We start from the raw sequence: 22,899 nt of genomic DNA, 5'->3' as shown, positions 1-22,899 counted from the left end.
TACCTAAAATACCTACTCCCTGCATAGATGAGCTCAACACCCTATTTGTATCACTGCCTTCTATTTAGTTTGTTGTCCTTGAGTTACTAATGCTTTGATTCAAATTTATAGGACAAAAAATCGCACTTCTCTGTTTGAAAGGCGTATTTACCCCTTTCAATCAGGTTGATTAATTAATATTTTCCTTATGGAACAAAGGTAAAAGGGGAGGTCAGCAGCTTGCTAACTCCTCACTGTACCTATCTTTACTTTCTCAGCTTTTTACTACAGTGATGAATAATGATCCTCCACAAATCTTCTTCTGAAAACACAGACACCAGATAACAGTGTGAGCCTTATAATCAACAGGTGCTTTCTCCTCAGGTATATGGACCACGTAAAGGTTTCAAGGTGATTTCATAAGATAATGTGCATTGTATCAGATGGCATCAGGAATAAGTCCAGAGTACACAGCTTTTCACATTCTCCATGGATCCAATCTGAGAATTTTCCATATGTTTCATAAATTATTTGCCAAAATAGAATATGAAAGCTAAGGAGGTACAATACAATACAGTTCTCATTGTAAATATGAAGGAACACCTCCAAACATTAAGAACTCATGATATTTCTATGCAGTATTCAAATCTAGTATGCAACTCTTAAGGCTTGTCTGCGTGGTGGGGCAATGTGCACAATGGGTCTGTGATATTTAAAGCACACAAACATACTGTGCATTAAGTGGTCCATGTAGACCCTGTTGGTGTGCATAAGATGTTCCCTACTGCACTTTAATGTATGTTTGTGAAAGCACACTAGTGAACATTTAATGCACACCAGCAGGGTCTACGGAGACCAATAAATGAGCGACACGTTAGTGTGATTTAGAAATCATACCCCTGCAGTGCACATTACTGTGTAGACAAGTCCTTAGATTTGAATGAGCCAGTCTATGGATTGGATCAACAGATTTACGTGAATAAGTTCAGTACAGAGCTTCTCTACAGAGTAAGGAATGAGGGTAAACGTTGGGTAGGAAAATCAAAGCAAACACACTTCAGTTAATTATTCTGTTCCTTCAAGCATGGCATTTCGTTTTTCAAAATCAAATACAGTAATTCATTTATTGTAAACACTTAACTCCCGTCACCAATTCATTCAATAATCCCATTTTGTTCTGCCATGTTTAAGTTTCCAAAAACAAAATCAATCAGGCCAAGCTTCAGTGCAAATAAGGAAAAAGCAATAATTTCATTCTGATTTACAAACAAACCCCCCCAAAACCAGCCTAGGATCTCCTACAAAAATCTAAAGTGGTCCATGCAATAAATTAATTTCAATGAATAAAATGACCCTTAAATTATTTAGCCAAGATCTAGTGCACTAAGTGTAAGTTCATGAAAACAGTCTTATTGGTAAACTTCTGAACTGAATTTTGGAGCTCTTCAGTCCCATGTTGTACAGTGTTGTACGTCTCAGTAGCTGGCTCAAAGGTAGAGTCTAAACCAAAAGTAAAATCCACACCTGCTTTTAGTAGTTCACAATCACTGACCTCCAAGCACTACAAGTAAACAGAAAAGCCAGGAACAAAAAGAAATATTTGGGATTCCGTTATCTTATATTAACACAGCAGGCATGCTACAATGTCAGCATTGCAGTAGCTTTCACAAATAATCAGTGAGTACCCAGGCATTCAGATAACCAAGGCAACAGGCACTAGAAAGGGTGGTTTGTAGGCAGCATTCGGAAATGGATTCCCTGGTATATGGAACACCAAAATGAATGGTGTGTAACCTGGTACAGATTAGTTGGGAGGAGTTGATGATGTTTGGTTAAGACAGTAAGTCTATTGCTATAACAAGACAGATTTTATTAACTGACAAATCAGTGAAATGGCCCTGTGCCTAGTAAAATTTTATGTCAGGATCACAGAATATCAACTACACCGCTACCTCGATATAACGCGACCCGATATAACACGAATTTGGATATAACGCGGTAAAGCAGTGCTCCGGGGGGGCAGGGCTGCGCACTCCGGTGGATCAAAGCAAGTTCAATATAACACGGTTTCACCTATAACGCAGTAAGATTTTTTGGCTCCCGAGGACAGCGTTATATCGAGGTAGAGGTGTACTTTTAAAACAGGAATTCTCAAACTGGGAGTCGGGACCCCTCAGGGGGTCGCGAGGTTATTACCTAGGGGGTCGCGAGCTGTCAGCCTCCACCTCAAACCCCGCTTTGCCTCCTGCATTTATAATGATGTTAAATATATTAAAAAGTGTTTTTAATTTATAAGCGGGGGTAGCACTCAGAGGCTTGCTATGTGAAAGGGGTCACCAGTACAAAGGTTTGAGAACCAGTTTTAAAACTTTCGTTTGTGTTAATTATTTACACCAAAATGATTTGAAAAATGATGACTTTAAACATTTGATATACACATCTACTGTGACGAGCCTAGAGAGAGATGAATGGTCATATCCTCAGCCAATGTAAACCAGGCTCCACTGAAGTCAATTGAGATACGAGTACACAGGCTCAGGATCTGGCCCTATATTACTGGATTCTTACATGTTATAGCCAGGCACCCTAAGTTCTCCACATGACAGCCATAGTTTTCACAGTATATTTGATAAATAAAAAGCAGGGTTGGAGAGCTCCTACTTTTGTTTATTACCTTAAAAGAAATGTACAGTGCCATTGCAGGTCATTGCTTTGGGCTCTCATGATAGCTGATTTGGTTTTCCCTACCACTCATAGATCCACTCTAAAAACTAAGTTTGTACTGGATTTACGTGCTTCTTCTGGACAGTATTGATGATGTTCTTGGTCTCTACAGCAAAGTAATTGGTCTATGGCACATGCCAATGGTGCTCACATAGATCCACCAGTCTGTTCTACCATTGCATGGCATACTTTATAATACTACGGTTAGGGAATCAAGCAACTTTTTCAAACTGAATGTTAACAAGGCCAAACTGCTACTGATGGGCCTTTTCAGCATAGGTTTCTGTTATCTTCCCTGTTTGTCGCCTTTGATGGGAGCTCCATTCTTTTGCTTTCGAAGCTGGCAATCCTGTAGTTATTTCTGATTTGCAGCGTTCTTTTGAGATTGGTATCAAACACACTGTAAAACTGTCTCACCATCACCTAAGGAAATTCTGCAGGATCTGACTCCAGATGAGATGTCTTGACAAGATATTGATATCCCTTTCATCATTTCCCAAATGGACTACTGAAATGTTTGTTTACCCCTTCCCTCATGCATTTGCAAGTTCTACTGAGCTCTCTTGTTATCAAAACTGAGATCTCTGGGCACACTGCTCTTGTTCTAAGAGAACTTCACTGCCAAGTGAAGACACACATCAGTTTGTGAAATCAGCTTGGAGTGTACTTGCCATGGGGTCTATGCTGCTTGCATTCAAATGAGGATTTCTTGAGATAGGATCACACTGAGTGTAGATCTTGGTTTAACTCCTTGTCACTCACAGAATATTCTTGCTTTAAAGACTGGAACCCTTTTTTTTCATGTGCTAAATTTAAATCAAGTCTTAAGACTGTCTTGTTTTGCAACATCCTTCCCCGTTCTTGCTTTGCATTATCCTTCATTTGAATATATTGTTTGTAGAGTGCTCTGAAGCGGTATGCAGGAAAGGTGCAGTGTAAATGTTATTTAACTGATTGATCTAAATATAATATATTGAACTAGCTTCCCTTAACACCATACCAGCAAAAGCTTGCTTGGTGAAATTTTACAAATGCATTTGAGGTACTTCATTCAGACTCCTTATATGTATATGTATTAACAAAATAAAGGGTCAGGATTCTTATTGAGAAAATCATCCAAAGAAGATTTCAGGATTCAAAAGGTTTTCTCCCCGTTACCAGAGGATTCTGGGGAAACATTTTAAATCAGTAACAAAATGAAAACACACTGTACAAGGCAATTATGACGACTTGGGCTCAATTCTTGAGCGTGGCTCAGCTTTGCTTGGTGTAGGACCTGAAGGTGGCGGGAGGGACCACTTTTGTATTCCCCCAATCCACAACACTTTGGCCCCCATCATAAATTAAAGCAGCTGTTTTACTTAGGCTGGGTGACAATGATCCCAATGGGCCATTACTCCAGCTAAGGTTTTCTTTAGTATGTCAGCACTCCAGTCACAGGTCCATTCTCTGGATATGCCCCCTTTGCTATAGACAAGGAGTGGCCAAACTGGGGCTCGCAAGCTGCATGCAGCTCTTTTACAGGTAAAGAACACAACCCCCTCTATTCTCTACCTACCAGACTTGGGCAGAGGGGGGAGGGGAGAGCTCAGGACCCCTGCCTTGCAGTGGGGTGGTGAGATAGGGGGTTCTACCTAATGGGGAGGAGGGTCTTGGGGTTTCAGCACCGCGGGGCATGCCTGCTGGGTTTCGGGGCTTCAGCAGAGTGGGGCTGAAGCCCCGAGCCCTGGCAGGTGCCTCCCGAGGGGCAGAAGCCCCAAGCCCTGGCAGATGTGCCTCGGCTCTTGAACTTCTGAAGATTGTCGTATGCGGCTCAGAGGGTCAGTAAGTTTGGCCACCCACGCTATAGAGGGACACAACGCTGGTTAAACAGCTTGTGGGACTCCTCAGCTGAAAGCTGAACAGTTTGTCAGTGTTGAGAGTGCCATGATAGATAAGACACAACGTTTATTCTATATACACCAGACATTCTGAACAGGGTTAGACAGAGCTGGTCCCAACAGGGTTAGCCAACACAAAACTGAAAATGCCAGAAACCACCTAGAGCCTTATCAACACTACTACTTACACGGCAAGAGCGGAACCAGTGGTAGCAACAATAAAAAAAACCCTCTTTGGGTAGAGACAACCCGAGCACCAGACTGTGCTCGACAGGCACTGGCCTATATTGATGTGTGACAGAAAAACAAAATTTCTGTTCTGGGGTAGCATAGTCCCTATTAGCACAGGCCAGGAAACAGGCAGGACAATGTCCCCTGACATCTAAGGCTTATTAGATGTGCAGGGGTCATTGTCCAGCCTACTCCCTGCCCTTTTTGGGGTGGTTAGCATGAAGAGGAATACTACCAGGGAGTAATCTCTGCTCTCAGGTGAATGCAGAGACTTCACCAGTTACTGACCATGTGCAGGTTTCTTCCCCTCTCAAGCATATCATTGAAGGGCCCCAAGCTGGCTCTAATTTTACATACAAATATTTTTAAGCATACACCAACACCATCTTCACTGACATCTAAGACTGAACATCACAAATATATAAAGGAATGATGGACATGATTCTAACCTGAAAGTATTTCTGCACACCACATTTCTGCAAATCTAGAGAACCACCATGCACTTTAACAGCAATAGTTACATGGGAATTGCACACTGAAAAAACCTAATCAATACTTACCATTAAACTTTTAAATTTCTTATTTTCTGCAATGTGAAAAAAGCCATCTCTTGTTAAAATCTTGATGTGTTTCACTTCGTTATTGTACCTGTGGGCAATTAATAACTTATTAATATAAATGTGTTTTTAATCAGTGGTGATCAATAATTACCCGAGGGCATACCTCAAAAACACTACATGAATAAATTCTAAAGACGAAATGTATATCCATGCCAATACACAGTTGACATCTAATTAACCAAATATATTTATTAGTGTATGAATGAAGATGTAGCCTGTATGCCGAAAAAAAAGTTACTTCTAATTAGGGGATCCCATATATTGCTTGCTTTCAAGTTCATATTGAGGATCGATGCAGAAACAAACAAGACTCGCTTAGTAATTTGTGCTGATAGAACGAACACACTCTACTGAAATGTATTTGCTAACACACTCTTTACTGAAATGTCCTAGAAACTAAAGACTTGAACTGACTCCCCTTAACATCAACAGGAGTTGAATCAGGACTAAACAATTGCCTGTTAGTATCCAAGAGGCCACTGTAAACTGGTATCTTTCCATTAACTTCAGGGGCGCTATGCTGATTTACACTTTTTGTCCTATGCCTGAACTACTTTTCCAGCAACTGATATTTTTATGCACTAAGTGACAGGATATTAGATGATTATCTAAGCTGCAATGAGATTCATGATTTTCTGTATTTATTGATTACAAACATCTGCCTAGGCAATAATGAAAACAGGAAATCTATTTCTGTAAAAGTGCTTGTCCCACTTACTTAATGCTTATTGCGTATTCTCCTGACTCTTTGGTCCTGTGTCGCACCAAGTAAGTTCTATTTACCCTGTTAATAAGTTCACTCTCAGCTTGCAGCCTCTCCATTGCTCCTGCATACCTGTAGGGAAAGCAAATAAATACTAGTCATGCTCATCTTTGAAGCTGTGCAGTAGGTCTTTCCAATACACAATTTAATGTTCCAATATTTTACATGAGATGGTGAATGAAAGATACGTCAAAAGCTACTGGTAAATGAACTGTATTTCAAGATTGTGCAGGAAAATAATAAAAAGCACAGAAATTTATAAGTAATGGTAAAATGTGCAATATGCTCTCCCACTTTTGGGCACAAAGGACTACGGCTTCTATTCAGAAAAGCACTGAAGCACAAGATTAAGTTCATCCCTGTTTAGGAAAGCACTTATGCATGTGCTAACTTTTAGGCTATGTCTACACTACGGACCTTACAGCGGCACAGCTGTACCACTACAAGTGTGCCGCTGTAAGGTCTCCCACGTAGCTGCTCTTTGCTGGCAGGAGAGAGCTCTCCTGCTGGCATAATTAAACCACCCCCAATGAGCGGCATTAGCTATGTTGGGACCAGCAATTTTACTGGTGAAACTTAGGGGGGTGTTTTACCGTCAAAAGTGGTAGTGTAGACAAAACCTTAAACATGTGCCTAAACCCCACTGACTTCAAAAGCACTTAAGCACATACTGAAGTACTTTGCTGAACTGAGGCCTATACTGAAAATATAATTAAACGGTGGCCTGGACCAGGTGATGGAATTTACTTATTTGAAATATTTTGTATATACACTATGTTATACCAGTCTTGTACTAGTGTAACTCCACTGCCTTCAGGTGAAGTTGGTGTAAGAGACTGGAGAATCAGCCAACTGATGCACTAATTTTGTTTTTAAACAAACAAAAATAATTTCATTTGATTCATATTTATTTATTTTACTCTAAAGGCTAAAATGTAAATGTGCAGACTAAACCCCAACAGATGAGATTCAAAATCTACTTCAGCCCTAAACTATGGCCAGGTCTGAAATGGTTGAGACAAAAGATTCCATAAGGGTCTGCCTGCAGAGATCTGCTTGCAGAATTGGGGCCTACATTTTTAACTGTGGGGGAAAAATGTGCATTTATTAAAATGAAACAATTGCTTATTTTTACTTTTTAAAAGCAGAATAATTTCAGTCAATATTTGGAACCAGTACTGTGCACAATTTTTTAAAATGAATACATATAACTATAATACATTAAGATTCTTAATCCAGTTGTATATATAGTTACACTACTTAATCTATCATTAAAAAATCTTTAAATATCACAAAAAAATTCAAATTTCAACTTTGGGGCTACTTTTAGTTTTAAAAGAAAGTATTAGAGAGGATGTTCTTCAAATTATCACAAAATATGAGCTCCCAGGCTGAGACTTTTTAAGGCAAGTTTCAGCCTAAGGCAATTTCCCACGTTTAAGTTACAAATGCTTAGAAAATAAAGTTTTATCCTGAAAGAACCTCAACTTTAGTTTTTGAACACAATGCTATTTTTGTCCTTTCTTCTGTCAAAACTATAAGGAGCATAATTGAAGCTAGAATCAAATTAAAAACAGCAACTTTTCCCCTTTGGGATTTTATTCACTGTCTATGAAAGCTAAGTTTTTGTTTGGATCAGTGGATCTGATTTTGATTTCACTTACTGCAACCCAGTATAAATCAGGAATAAATTTGTAAAAACAGAATCAGTCACTGTGAATTTATAATCCTTTTAAGTCAAATTCACTCCAGAGCAGAGGGTTTACACTACATTATGATTCACTTTGACAGTGGTTGTAGAGTTGATACATTGTCCATTTACATCACTTAATAGATAGCTTTTCTGTCTAACAAAATTTCAGCAGAATTATTCACAAAACAAAATATCACTTTCTTCATTTTGTTTAGCCACTTAAAATGTAAGATCTTCTTGCATAATTCATGTTGTACTGATTTTTTCTTATACCACTTTAGAGACCTCTGGGATACAGCCTGTGTATATATAGACTTGTAAACAAAATGTCAAAATCATTAAGCACATTATTATATGAGAAATGCTTTTAGGCAGTGCATATTCAGTGTTGTTTTCCAAAACTGCTACACAATACCTTCTTCAGAAGCCAAGAAAGGTTAAAGCAATTTGAATTAGATTGTGATAAACACAGTTTTCTCTCTATGGCTGTCTATTTCAATGTGATTTTCATAGGACTAGTCCAGGACTCACCATGGTTGGCAAGAGTAGTCTACTGGTTTAGGCACCTAGGGTGTAAAAAGATATCATAGAATATAATTATTTAAAGAATATTTTTCTAATTGACTCACAAATTAGTTAGCACTGATCTAATGACCAAATACCCTACATCAAACCGAGGGGATAAGAATCAGATTGATCACATTTCTTCATCTATTAGTCTACTTTATTCAGAATAAAGTAATAGTGTGAATACCTCGTATAGGTCCGAAAACAGGACAGAATATTAAGCTAATGTATTTTGTTGTTGTTGTTGGGGGAGTTTTTTTTAAATTTTGGACAGATAAGTGCTACAAATTCCATATTGCTTTTTTTTCTTAATCTATCTGAAGTGGATTTTGGCAGTGCCTCCACTCTCATTTCATCCATAAAATGCTCATCTAATAGGGCATATTGTTGCAATGCATCATTAAAGTGTGCAACTGAATGTACAATGATGCACACTAAATTCACTAAGTGCTTTTTGAATTAGATTGCCTTGAAAAGGCACTATTCTTAGTTGAAGTAAAAGCTTAGGTGGCATGTTATATAATCTCTTGAGATGGTTAACTGAATAATCCATACATTTCTGAGGTATTGTATGAATTTATTAATACATTTGCATGACACAAGTTTTACTCTTAAACTTGAATTTAAATAGTTGTCCTTTCAAAATGTGTTCCTGCTTTGTTTAATTTTCAAATAGTTTAAAATAAACTAAAATCAAACATACAAAAAAGGATAGTATATATATGCATATACAATATGTGAATTGAATGAATATTTCCCCAACCGACTTCCATGCTCCCCACCAACAGATACCAAAACCCCTGAGACCCTCTTGGAGGGCACAAGTTTGGCTAGCTTGAACTTCCCATCCTGCATAGTGTTGATTTGCTTCCAACCCTTGTGATCCAAATTGTAAGGTTCAGGTTCTGAAATGACCTTTGCAGAGCTCAGAGTCCTGCTTACTGCCCTTAGCATTTTGTGTGATTGCCAATTTTTCCTCCTAAGTGCTTTTGTAAAAGGTACTTTGGACAGATAACCAGCCTCTTAACCTTATTTGAATGCATCTGAATCTATGATTTTAATGCTGACAATCTGTATTACATTATCACCAAAAACTGTATTTTCCCCAAAGCACAAAGGCGCCACTAGTGTGAATTTGTTGTCAATATGTTAAAGAGTTCTGCTCTAAGAATAGTGTGACCTATTTATTTGTATGATAATAAATCTTCCACCCAGGATGGTGTTAAAAGCAATTAGACTAGGCAGAGAGATTGGGGGAGAGAGGGCAAGAGTTAACCAGAACAATGGAAGGCTTTTGTAAAATGCAAAGAGATCAGGAATGGAATTATTGCTAGCCAAATGTCAGTATATGTTGTAAGAGAACAAGAAGGAGAGCAGCTGTGAATCTATAATGGACTCCAAAGCCATGACAGCCTAAACAAATTCAAAAAGTATACTGTCCATTTGTAACACCATTGCATCAAAGCTTAGCTACAACAGACATGGGCTGGGATTTAGTTGGTGACACATTCTCTCATATCCCTACACGAACCTCTGACAAGCACTAGGAAAATAAAGCAGCATTATATCAGAATGAAACCAGCTAGGCCGTTGTTACCAACAGCGTAGTAGATAGAGCTCAGGCATCATTCCCACCTGGCTGAGAGACGGTCTAAACGTTAAAAATGCTGACAGCTAGCACTCCTACCTTCCTATCATTAGTGAAGCTGCTCCAGTCAAAAACTGTCAGGAAAAAGCCCAGTGTATATAAAGCCAGTCTTTATATGTAAGATACTTCTATAATTATGTTAGCCTACAGAATTTTACATTTTGAATGTTTTGTATTGTTAGAATGAAGTTTGGAAAGTAGTTCAAATTACTTGATGTGAGTGTACCAGTGGCAAGACAGTAGTGGCAATTAGGAAGACCACTACCCTCCCATACAGTCCTATATTGGATGGAATCTGAAATTCTAAATTGGTTTGGCTCATCTATCATAGCAGGTCATTTTGGTTGCAGACGGCTAGAACACCAGCAATCATTAATCCTTTTCAACCCCGAGTGTGTTGAGTTGTAAAATAAAGATTGTCCATTGCAGAGAAAAAAGAAAACAATCAAACGTACTAGAAGCTGTTGGCTTGCACTGTATTATACATCCAAATCCAAGCAACCGCAATGAGAAAACTGAACAAAAGACACAGACTCTGATACTATTCATATGGTATAAAAATGTCTGCTGACAAATACTGCATATTGCAATAAGAATAAAGCATTTATAGGTATAGCTGAGAAGGGACTGGAATTTGATATTCTGGAACTCAGCAATTTTTCATTCAATATTCATTCCTAAAGCCTTTTGATATATGTATTTTATGCTGTTTCTGGGCATTTTTATATTGGCCGGTTGTAAAGACTGTAACACTAATAATAGTACAAGTTATAATACGTTAAAAATCTGATAGCTGTTTCGGTATCTTTAACTGCATTGTTTGTCATAATAAGATGTTTATATTTTCCCCTTCCAAGTTAGCAGTGGTGAAGAATCAATTCATCTTTCTTGTCAGTTTATGCCTCTGGTTGCTAACATGTCATGAATAATATTTATTCATACTGTAAAATCATGTTATTTTCATTCAATCCTCTGCTTAATAGTATATTTCTAAATTTAGCAGAAAGCTATGTCACTAGACACTAAGTAATCTTTGTGTTGCGGTGGTAGCTTTAACAGAAGAGTTTTTCCTTAACTATGTGAGTTTCCCACTTTAAACGACGGTGGTACTCTTTCAAAATGAGCTGATTTTGCCCGATAAATAAATATGGTCTCCACAGTATTTACAGTAGCCCCCTATATTTATCTTAGGTACTGCCCTAGAGTGGCGTTTCTAAATCCACAGGGCAGCTCCAATGATTGACACTAGCTCAAGGCATGTGCTGACTGTACCCAACACCATCCAGCATGACTGTGGGACACTAAACTGCCACAGCCTTTATGCTTAATAAAATATGGTAATAGGGTTACAAAAAAAGTTAAGCTCTGTTACATAACATTTTGATGAGTAGTATATTATCTTTATCAGGCATCTGCGTTGTCACTCTGTTTAACAGGACTAAGGCTATGTTTAAACTGGCAACTGAACGACAAAAACCGACAAACAGCGGCTACACTGCGCGCCTTTTAGCAGCACAGCTGTAGCGACACAGCCGTGTCGCTAAGAGCTGCATAGTGTAGACATAGCCTTAAATTTAAAGTAACAATGGAATGATAAGTATCTCTGTGAACAGGATTGTGAGATTATAAATAGGGCTGTCAAGCAATTAAAAAGATTAATCGCACTGTTAAACAATCATAGAATACCATTTATTTAAATATTTTTGGATGATTCTACATTTTCAAATATATTGATTTCAATTACAACACAGAATACAGTGTTCACTTTATTTATTTTTGCTTACAAATATTTGCACTGTAAAAAACAAAAGAAATAATATATTTCAATTCACCTAATACAAGTACTGTAGTGCAATCTCTTTATAATGAAAGTTGAACTTACAAATGCAGGATTATGTACAAAAAATAACTGCATTCAAAAATAAAACAATGTAAAACTTTAGAACCTACAGTCCACTCAGTGCTACTTCAGCCAATTGCTCAGACAAACAAGTTTGGTTACAATTTGCAGGAGATGATGCTGGCCACATCTTGTTTACAATGTCACCTGAAAGTCAGAACAGGCGTTCACATGGCTCTGTGGTAGCCGGTGCCACAAGATATTTACGTGCCAGATGTGCTAAAGATTCATATGTCCCTTCATGTTTCAACCACCATTCCAGAAGACATGCTGATGACAGGTTCTGCTCAATAACGATCCAAAGCAGAGCAGACCGATGCATGTTCATTTTCATCATCTTAGTCAGATGCCACCAGCAGAAGGTTCATTTTCTTTTTTGGTGGTTCGGGTTCTGTAGTTTCTGCATCAGAGTGTTACTCTTTTAAGACATCTGAAAGCATGCTCCACACCTTGTCCCTCTCAGATTTTGGAAGGCACTTCAGATCCTTAAACTTTGGGTTGAGTGCTGTATCTATCCTTAGAAATCTCACATTGGTACTTTTTTTGCGTTTTGTCAAATCTGCTGTGAAAGTGTTCTTAAAACGAAAATGTGCTGGGTCATCATCTGAGACTGCTATAACATGAAATATATGGCAGGTAAAACAGAACAGGAGACATACAATTCTCCCCCAAGGTGTTCAGTCACAAATTTAATTAATGAATAATTTTTTTAACAACCATCATCAGCATGGAAGCATGTCCTCTGGAATGGTGGCCAAAGCATGAAGGGGCATATGAATGTTTAGTATATCTGGCACGTAAATATACCTTGCAACGCCGGCTACAAAAATGCTAAGTGAATGCCTGTTCTCACTTTCAGGTGACATTGTAAATAAGAAGCAGTCAGCGGTATCTCCCGTAAATGTAAATATATTTGTTTGTCTTAGCAATTGGCTGAACAAGGAGGAGGACTGAGTGGTCTTGTAGGCTCTAAAGTTTTACATTGTTTTGTTTTTGAGTGCAGTTATAGAACAAAAAAAAAATCTACATTTGTAAGTTACACTTTCACAATAAAGAGATTGCACTACAGTACTTGTATGAGGTGAATTTAAAAATTCTATTTATTTTATCATTTTTACAGTGCAAATATTTGTAATTAAAAATAATAATATAAAGTGAGCACTGTATACTTTATATTCTGTGTTGTAATAGAAATCAATATATGTGAAAATGTAGAAAAACATCCAAAAATATTTAATACATTTCAATTAGTATTCTATTGTTTAACAGTGCGATTAATCACGATTTTTTTTTTAACTGCAGTTAATTTTTTTGAGTTAATCGCATGAGTTAACTGCGATTAATCAACAGCCCTAATTATAAATGGTAAAAGATTTGTTGATCTGCTGTTAAACAATATTATGATGTATTACTAATGTAGAGATTTATTTTGGAGTTAAGGTTTGATCTAAACCTTAAAGGCCATCATAATGTGTCAAAACTGTTTTATCATTAAAAGGTTGCTACCTAATAACATTACCATCATGATGACATCTTGAATGTTGTAATCAAAGTAGATTTATTAATAGAGTTGAATTTAGTTCTGAATCAAGTTAAAGCATGTTTACAGCAAAGCAAGGGAGCCCCTTAACCATTGTATTATTCTGGTTTAATACCAATGTAACTCCACTAATTTCAATGGAGTTATACTACATTAAATCTGGAGTAACACAATGGTGATCTGATCCAAAGTATTATGGAAAGTCACAATGAAGGAGTGCACAATATATTAACATGCTCATACAAAAATTAGGAGTACATACTGTAAATTAATTTTTCTTATCGTTATTCTGCTGCAGTTTTTAGTATTTTGAGAGTATTTGTCCTCTTAACACAAAACACAGGCAGGTCAAAGCATACAGGGATACAGAAGTATGTTGAAAGATCTGGTTGGAGGGTTTATTTATTCATTTGTTTGTTCTTTATTCTATTTTTACTTTTACAGGGTTTTTTTTAAACTCACTATTTATGGTATAATCTCTCTCTGTAATTCAAAGTGACTGGGAAACAGATTAAAACCACAGCATTTTCATCTCACTGTAAAAAAACCCAACAGCTTTACTGCACAATATATTTGTTCTATAGTCTGATTGTATTTATCTGAAAACTCTTTAGACAATTTAATTTATTAAACTCCCAAAAGTTAAAATCTATCTCTTGAGCATGTTTGCTTAACACTTACAATTTAAATCCAATAACCAAAAGCATTAGAATGTTATATTTTTAAACAACATCGAATGTAACATACAAACACAAAAACTAAAATAATGCTTCCCACAAGGCAGGATTAATGAAACCCTGGTATGAACCAGGCAACTTTTCCTATGAATGTTCCTGAGGAAACTATTATACCGACAAACACAATTAAACATTTGTACTTACGCATGGGCAAGGCTTTACGGCATCACTTGGAAAGTAGCCAAGCTCCCCTGTGACTAGATTTCTACCCTAGAAATAGACAAAAAGTTCCCATTATGAGCAAATGACTGTGTAGATTGGAAGCAATCCTGTAAGCACAGGGATTCATTTAAATAAACGAACAGTAAACGTTCTAAAATTCAGTGCCAGTCTTACTCAAATTTTGTAAAGTAATAATTTCTTGACTTCTGTAACTAAGTAATAATTACAAATGGTTAAATCTGAGTGGTCTGGTAGATAGGGTGAAAGGATTAGACTCAGGAGATCTGGGTTCTAATTCCCAATTATGTCACTGACTCATGTGGTTAAATCTTCATTGCAGAGTTAACTCGAATGTAGGTAACTTGAGTTAACTACTCTGAAGTGTGAGTAACCACGCTGCAAAGTAACTCTTGAGCTGCACAGTGTGATTGTGTTAGGGCCTGTCTACAAGAGAAGTTAGTGAGCAGCAAGCTAAGATGGTTAGCACTTTAAAGCATATTAACCTAAAGCACACAGAGGCACTTCTGATGCATGGTAAGATTGTCCACATGCAGTGTAAGTGCAGAGTAGCTAGTGCTGTAAATTCACATTGTAGCTTGCTGGGCACTAACTTCCCATGCAGACAAGTCCTTAGCAGTTGATGAGTTGTGTTAACTCCAGACGCAGCCTGTACCCTCAGCCAACTTGATTTAAAAGCACCACCACACTCGAGTGAAGAGTCGTGTATTAGGGGCAACACTTGAGTAAACACTGCAGCAAAGAAAATGTGATCTTGGACAAGTCATATAATCTCTGCTGTGTGACAGTTTCCCCACCACTGAATGGGGATAACAATACTGACCCACCTAGCACTTTGTGATCCTTGAATGACAAAGCAGTGCAGTCTGTAAGTGCTATGTACTGCAAAAAGATGATTACTCACCTTCTTGCAACTGTTGTTCTTTGAGATGTGTTGTTCACGTCCATTCCAATCAGGTGTGCGCGTGCTGCGTGCACGGTCGTCGGAAAGTTTTCCCTTAGCAGTTCCCGTTGGGTCGGCTGTGGAACCCCCTGGAGTGGCGCCTTTATGGTGCTCAATATATGATCCTGCCAACCCGACTCCCCTTCAATTCCTTCTTGCAGGCTACTCCGACAGAGGGGAAGGAGGGTGGGTATTGGAATGGACGTGAACAACACATCTTGAAGAACAACAGTTACGAGAAGGTAAGTAACCGTCTTTTCTTCTTTGAGTGCTTGTTCACGTCAATTCCAATCAGGTGACTCCCAAGCTCTACCCCGGATGTGGGGTCGGAGTTAAGGAATCACTGATTGGAGCACCATCCTGCTGAATGCTGCATCATCTCTGGCATGTTGGGTGATAGCATAGTGAGAGGTAAACGTATGCAAGTTGTTGCTGAAGATCTCTTGTGTCGGGATCTGGGCCAGGAACACAGCTGACGAGGGTTGTGCCCTTGTGGAATGTGCCGTAAGAGTTGGGACTGGGACCTTGACTAACTTGTAACATGTGCGGATGCAGGATGTGATCCAGGAAGATATTCTTTGAGATGAGACCAGGAGTCCTTTCAAACGGTCTGCTACCGCCACAAACAGTTGGTTTGACTTCTTGAATGGTTTTGTACGCTCAATGTAGAATGCTAGTGTTCTCCGAACATCCAGTGAGTGCAGCCTCTGCTCCCGGGTACTGGTGTGAGGCTTAGGATAGAAGACGGATAGAAAAATGTCTTGACCAGTGTGGAATTGGGACACTACTTTGAGGAGGAAGGCTGGGTGAGGCCTGAGCTGTACCTAGTCCTTGTGAAAGACCGTGTAAGGTGGGTCAGAGCTTTAATTTGATCACCCGTCTGGCTGATGTGATGGCTAGCAGGAAGGACACCTTCTATGACAAATAGAGCAGGGAGCAAGTCACCAGCAGTTCAAAAGGGGGCCCTATGAGCTGGTGAGGACCAGATTAAGGTCCCATGCAAAAACTGGTTGCCTAATCTGTGGATATTGGCATTCCAAGCCCTTGAGGAAACATCCTACCATGGATTAGCTAATACGGAGCGTCCAGATGTTCCCGGGTGGAAGGCTGAGATAGCAGAAAGGTGCACCCTGATGGATGCTGCAGCTAGGCCCTGCTGTTTGAGATGCAGAAGGTACTCCAGGATGAGTGGTATAGACGCCTGAAGTGGGTGGGGGGGGGTGTTGCTGGGCACACCAGCAAGTGAATCTCTTCCACTTGGCTAGATAAGTAGCTCTGGTGGAAGGTTTCCTGCTGCCGAGTAGAATCTCCCTTACCGGCTCCAAACATAGGTGCTCCATGGGGTTTAACCATGAAGCTTCCAGGCCATGAGGTGGAGGGACTGGAGGTCTGGGTGATGGAGGCGACTGGTCCTGAGTGATCAGATCGGGGTAGAGTGGTAGCATGATTGGGGTGTCCACTGACAGCTCCAGAAGTGTGGTGTGCCAACGTTGACGGGCCACGCAGGGGCCAGCAGAATGACCTCCACTGTGTCCCTGCGGATCTTGAGCAGCATCTTGTGTACAAGTGGGACCGATGGGAAGGCATACATGAAGCGGTCCCCAGGGTAGCAGAAACGTATCCATGATTGAACCCAGGCTGTGTTTCTGGAAGGAGCAGAACATTGGGCACTTCTTGTTGCTCTGGGTTGCGAATGGGTTGTCACCCCTGGCAGTCAGCAGAATCGAGACCGGGGTCTGCCACAGGGTCTTTATGTTGTTTTCAACAGTTTTGATCAAAGGCAGAGCTACTCGTGATGGACCTTTGGGAGCGAGAATATCCACAATGGGGTCCTCGGCCTTGACCACCTCCTCCACTTGCAACCCCATGTGATGGGCAATCCGCCTAAGGAGGTCCTGATGTGCCCTATGGTCAATTGGAGGAAGGCCCGAAGCTGACGCCCTTGCCACAGCTTCATCAGGGAAGAGGACAAGGAAGCCAGAGGGGGTACCGGGTCCTCCTACCCCTCCGATTCTCTGACCTCCTCTTGGTCAGTGAATGCCCCTGTGGCAGTTAGCTAGTGCCTGGGATGCTGTATCCTGACTCTGTGACTGGTCCTGTTTTGGGGTTGCCTCTGCTGAAACTGGAGACTGAAGGGGCAGTTGGGACAGAGTAGCCTCGGATCCCCGAGGCATAGGCCTGTCCCTAGGAGAGTGGGGTGACCGGTGTTCTGATGCTACTGATCTCAACCCCCTTCAAAAGGTACCCTGGGCCTGATGGTAAGCCCAGGGGGTCCAAAAGGGCCACTGCGCCGGGGGCTGCCACTGCAGCTGCCAGGCTGGCGGCACCTTCCTTCATTGCCTCTTGGACCTATGTTGACTGTGCATCGAGTTGTACAAGTTGGCATCAGACTCCGAGGAAGCAGATACCAGTTGCGAGACCATGGTGGTGCGAGGGCCCAGGCACCGACGACTGGTGCCGTGATGAACTGGGGGACCAGTTCCTGGATGATCTCGCTGGGGACCGGTGCCCGGGATCCAGTGATGGGGACCAGTAGCGGGTATCTGGTGCCGGCGATCAAGGCTGAATGCCTCGTGCTGCGGGTCAGTGCTGATCCTCTGCTGGCACCGGGGATCGGTCTGGCCTCAGTGTTGGGGACGGGGAGTGTCACATCGCTGGTGTCGGAGGTGCTCTCGTGGGGCTTGGTGCCGGTGAGCGGTGCCGCGGCGAAGGTGACTGAGAGCGCCACCGGGTATGGTGCCGAGCCGGGGACTGCGAGCGCCGCATCATAGCGGCCTTGCCTCTAGACCGTACTGGTCTTATCGACACCGGAGGCTTGTTCTGAGAGCTGGGGGCTGTCCAGCCGTCATCTTGATGAGGTCTCTGGCGGCTTCAAAAGTGTCCGGGGTGGAGGGTGGCTCTAACACCTCCACCTGGCACTGCCCTGTCGAAGAGTTGCTATGTGCCGGACTTGACGGTCCCCTGTGGGGTACTGAAGTCAATGGCACCGACTCGTGCTGACTTGGCACCGGGTCCTTTCTGGGGTGCGCCCGTGCATCTCCTGACGGTCCCACAGATATCAGTACCAGCGAGTGCCCTCTTTCGGCCTTCTTGTGTCTCTTGTGCGGCACCAGGGAAGTTGAGCGGTGCTGGGCCATTATCCCTCGGTGCGGTGCCAGGGAGTGCTGGTGCTGACGGTCTTTTGTGGTACAGTCCTTTCTCGGCACCGTGTCGCGTACGGATGCCGGAGCACTCCGTACGGACGCGCCTGGTGCCGGGTCCTGGTGGTCTGCAGCCGGCTGTGAGCGGACAGCAGATTCCCTTAACAATTGTTTTAGTTGGAAATCATGCTCCTTTTTGGTTCTTGGATGAAAAGCCCTGCAGATTTTGCACCATTCAGTTTGGTGCACTTCCCCCAGACACTTTAAACAAGAGTTGTGGGAGTCACTGATGGGCATAGGTTTATACAAGCACCGCAGGGCTTAAAGCCTTGTGCTCGCGGCATGCCGCAGACTCCAAGGGGGGTTAGGGATTGGGGAGAGACCCCGCTCCCAACCTACTATCTAAACTAACTATCTATACTACGTTAACTATAACACTAACTATAAGCTGTAATGACTAACAGAAGAACGCTAAGGGAGTACTTGCTGAGTAAGTGAGCACTGTTCCAACGGCGGTCACGGACAGTAGGAAGGAACTGAAGGGGGGTTGGGGTGGGTCGGCAGGGTCATATATTGAGTGCCATGAAGGCATCACTCCAGCGGGCTCCACAGCCGACCCGATGGGAGCTGCTAAGGGAAAACTTTCCGATGATAGTGCACGCGGTGCACACACACCTGATTGGAATGGACATGAACAAGCACTCAAAGAAGAACTTAATTATTTTGTTGTCCCAGCACTAATCCTTTCAGTAATCAGAGAGCCTGAAATAAAAGATCTGGGGGGCACAGAGTGTCTTCCCTGATACAGATCTGGTAGATTTATGCAGGAAATCCTCATTAAAGATAATGGACGTTTCCTTTCAAATCCATCACCACCCTCAAAACGTCTTGATGGAAGAGCGTGCACATTCATTTGGGAAAATAAACCATTTCTGAAGTCAGCATGATTTCAATTTGCCAGATGATCAGATGGATAAATACAGTCAGTTTAAGAGCTGCATTGATGCAGTAACCCAAAACCAAAGCTTCTTTTCAAAATATCCTGACCTGATTTATATTAAATTAAACGAGCAAGATCCCTCATGTGCCCTAACATCTAAAAGCTTTTAATAGACCAAAGATGGTTTACAAGAAAGATTCAAATGGGACCACATCCCATGCACACTGGCAATGATTTTTTAACAACATTCAGGACAGGTCAATTCACCAGAAAAATTCCATTTAAGATAATCCACCTAAACTGAGCCCTGGGTTCACAGTCTTCTGGAAGGTCTACTTGAATGGAGTTATATTGAAGCAAGGCCAAATGTGAGCAAATGCTGGCAAGGGAACGGGTATTCATAGGGCAACTGAAACAATGTATTGACTCAGCACCGCATCAGCTGGTGGGACTCCTATACAACCCAACTGCAATTTCATTACCACCTATCCTCCCCATCATGTATCACCACTAGTTAGCAACAAATCAAGATCGCTTTTTATAATGGGCTTTACCTAACTTTAATAAGTATATGTCTCCTGAGCCACATACTGGAAGTGGTCCAAGAGTCACAAATCACTAAACACACATGCACTCGGTGTGTACAGCTATAACTATATATTTTGGGAATACGTGAAAGAATCGCCTTGGAGTTCAACTCTTACATAACCCCTCATATTTCCACTCACCTTCTTACCAACTCTTCATAACCAAATGTAAACTGTTCATTAAAGCACCATACTTCGGCATTTACCAATGGATTGATTGCCTTCTGAAGGTAGGGAAGCTAGAAAAAAAAGGCCTTTCAGATCCATAAACTGCACATCTGTGACCAGGTCTGGCAGCCCTTTTCAGAACTGGGCTAGGCCCAGCATTCTCAAACACGGGTGCCTAAAGTTACGCTCCTAAATCCATATTTAGGCTTTGAAGTCCAGATTGTTAAAGGTATTTAGGCAATTTAAGATCCAGAGAGGTGCCTACTGTGATTTTTGAAAGTGCCGAGGTGCCTAACTCCCATTGAAATTAATGCACCATAACACACCACATGAACCATCATTCAGGAATTTAAAACAAGGGTGGAGCTGGATGTAAAAAGGAGCAGAATTAATGAGTGTTCTTGAAAAATTGGTAGTTTTCTTGAATTGAAGTGCCCTAAGCATATTCAATGGGAACATTATCTTCCTGGGAAGATTGCTATGCAATTTATCACACCCAGGTAATGATCACAGCAACTGTCACCGATTCCAAATAGAAAGAAATGTGTAGGAAGGTGAGGAAGGGGTAAAGAGCACTAGTTAGAATATAATATGTGAGAGAATTATTGATATGCATTTAAAATAATGCAAAATAGGGGCACATAAGGAAGCAATTCTTGCATCTCTTAACCCATATGAGAATATGATTTTTCCTCCCATTCCTTACTAAGTATTAGCTATTCATGGTGTTTATGTATTTTCTCGTGTTCTGTTTATACCCCAAAGTGAACCTTTTTACAGATTTCAATGTCTAACCACCCAGGACTGTTACTAACTCAGGGCCCAGTCCAGAAAACTATACTCACAGTGCAGGATCTTATTCATCCCACAACAGTCAATGAGAATACTTAAGTGCGTAACCTGTATTCATGTGAGTAAGGATTTACAGGAATGGAACCCTACAACATCAACTTTGCATGTGCCCACATGCTATACAATCTGATAGTATATATAATAAAGGAATATTTATCTAAAGCAAAAGACATCAATGATACCCACACAATAAAATGACACAGCAAGTAACATACTTACCTGGCAATTAGAAAGGCGCCTAGAATCAAAATTTGATGAGCTCATGAACAGACTATTGAGTTACAGTTTAAAAATGCAGACAAACATCTTCACAGAAATCGCTACGTATGGTCTCTTTCAAATCACTGGTAAAGGATAGGCCTCTAATAAATATTTACATGTTTAACTCTGATTTTTGTACAAAAAACTATTTTTGTCCGGCTACAATGTATAATGCATTTCAGTATTAGGCTGGTTCAACTAGCATTGCAGCATATTAAACTAAACTGTTCTATTACCTCAAATGAGGAAGAGACAAATCTGGGATGTGTATAATCTCCCTATTGCCTTAATTTACTACCACACATATGCACTTCTGATCTCTCCTTGTAAGTGTTCCGCATTTAACTAGTCAGTGGGGCACTCAGCAGAATGTGTGGTACAAATGGCACAAGACACTCATACATTCTTATGAAATATAACAAGAGATCACACTGTCAGTGGACATCCTTGCATGTGAATTACTGTACAAGAAGTCTTCCCATGAAATTCAGATTGCTGTAGCATGGATCCACAAGTGCCAGAGCAGTCCTGTGAGGTCACTATTAAGAACCATCCACTTCTCAAAACATACTCCTATGTGGCAGCTGTTAGTCAATACTGAATCTTTAATGCAACACCATACCTCTAACAAGGTGGCACATGATGTGACTTCAGGTACTGGTGGCACTGCCTAATGGTGAAAGCATAACACTGGAAGTCAAAAGTTCTGAACTGTTTCATGACCCTGAAGACAATATTTAACTTCTCTGTGCCTCAGTTTTCTTATCTGTAAAATGGAGATTATACATATTTAACTCAAAGAGAGTCAATAACATTTGCTAAGCTCTGTCAAATCCTTAGCTGGAAGGTGTTAGATAAGTACAAAGCACGAATATTGCTATTTCCTATAGTACTTCTAAAACTCATTTAAACACTTTGGGGAAAATTCTGCACCACTGACTAATTGACATCTGGCTCAAAATTCAGAAGGCACAATGGTAGCTTTGCTGTAAGTGAGATGAGTGAAGGGGGTGCCCTAGGGTTGCCAACTTTCCGAATGCAGAAAACTGAACACCCTTGCCCTGCCCCACCCTACCCTTTCTCTGAGGCCCTGCCCCCCACTTACTCCACCCCCCTCCTTCCAATGCTCGCTCTCCCTCACCCTCGCTCACTTGCTCATTTTCACCAGTCTGGGGTGCAGGAGGGGGTGAGGTCTCTGGCTGGGAGTGCGGGTTTGGGGCTGGGGCCAGAAATGAGGGGTTCATAGTATGGGGGGGTGCTCCGGGCTTGGGCAGGGGATTGGGGTGCGAGGGAGGGTGAGGGCTCTAGCTGGGGGTGCAGGCTCTGGGATGGGGTTGGGAGGTGCGGGGTGTTGGCTCCAGGCTGGGACAGAGCCATCTGGAGCGCAGGAGGGGGTGTGGGCTCAGAGAGAGTTTGGGTGCAGAAGGGGGCTCAGGGCTGGGGCAGAGGGTTGGGGTGCAGGAGAGAGTTCAGGGTGCAGGCTCCAAGTTGGCACTTACCTCAGGCAGCTCTTGGAAGCAGCCGGTATTTCCCTCCAGCTCCTAGG

At 41.3% G+C, this 22,899-nt stretch overlaps 1 protein-coding gene across 1 annotated transcript in view; it reads right to left on the bottom strand.

Moving 5' to 3' along the window:
• LOC112109983 (guanine nucleotide exchange factor VAV3) overlaps nt 1-22,899 on the bottom strand; it is a 238,231-nt gene that overhangs the window by 13,445 nt on the left and 201,887 nt on the right. Inside the window, exons 21-24 of the mRNA XM_024204746.3 lie at nt 14,427-14,492; nt 8,422-8,456; nt 6,153-6,269; nt 5,375-5,462 (exon numbers count right to left, since the gene is read on the bottom strand). Coding sequence (XP_024060514.1) covers nt 5,375-5,462; nt 6,153-6,269; nt 8,422-8,456; nt 14,427-14,492 — 306 coding nt within the window. The remainder of the gene's footprint in view (nt 1-5,374; nt 5,463-6,152; nt 6,270-8,421; nt 8,457-14,426; nt 14,493-22,899) is intronic.

The sequence above is a fragment of the Terrapene carolina genome, unplaced genomic scaffold (genome assembly GCF_002925995.2).
Source record: "Terrapene carolina triunguis isolate 2854851 unplaced genomic scaffold, T_m_triunguis-2.0 Scaffold210, whole genome shotgun sequence".
NCBI lineage: Eukaryota > Metazoa > Chordata > Testudines > Emydidae > Terrapene > Terrapene triunguis.
The sequence above is the reverse complement of the archived record's forward strand: the minus strand, read 5'-3'. Positions and strand labels throughout refer to the sequence as shown.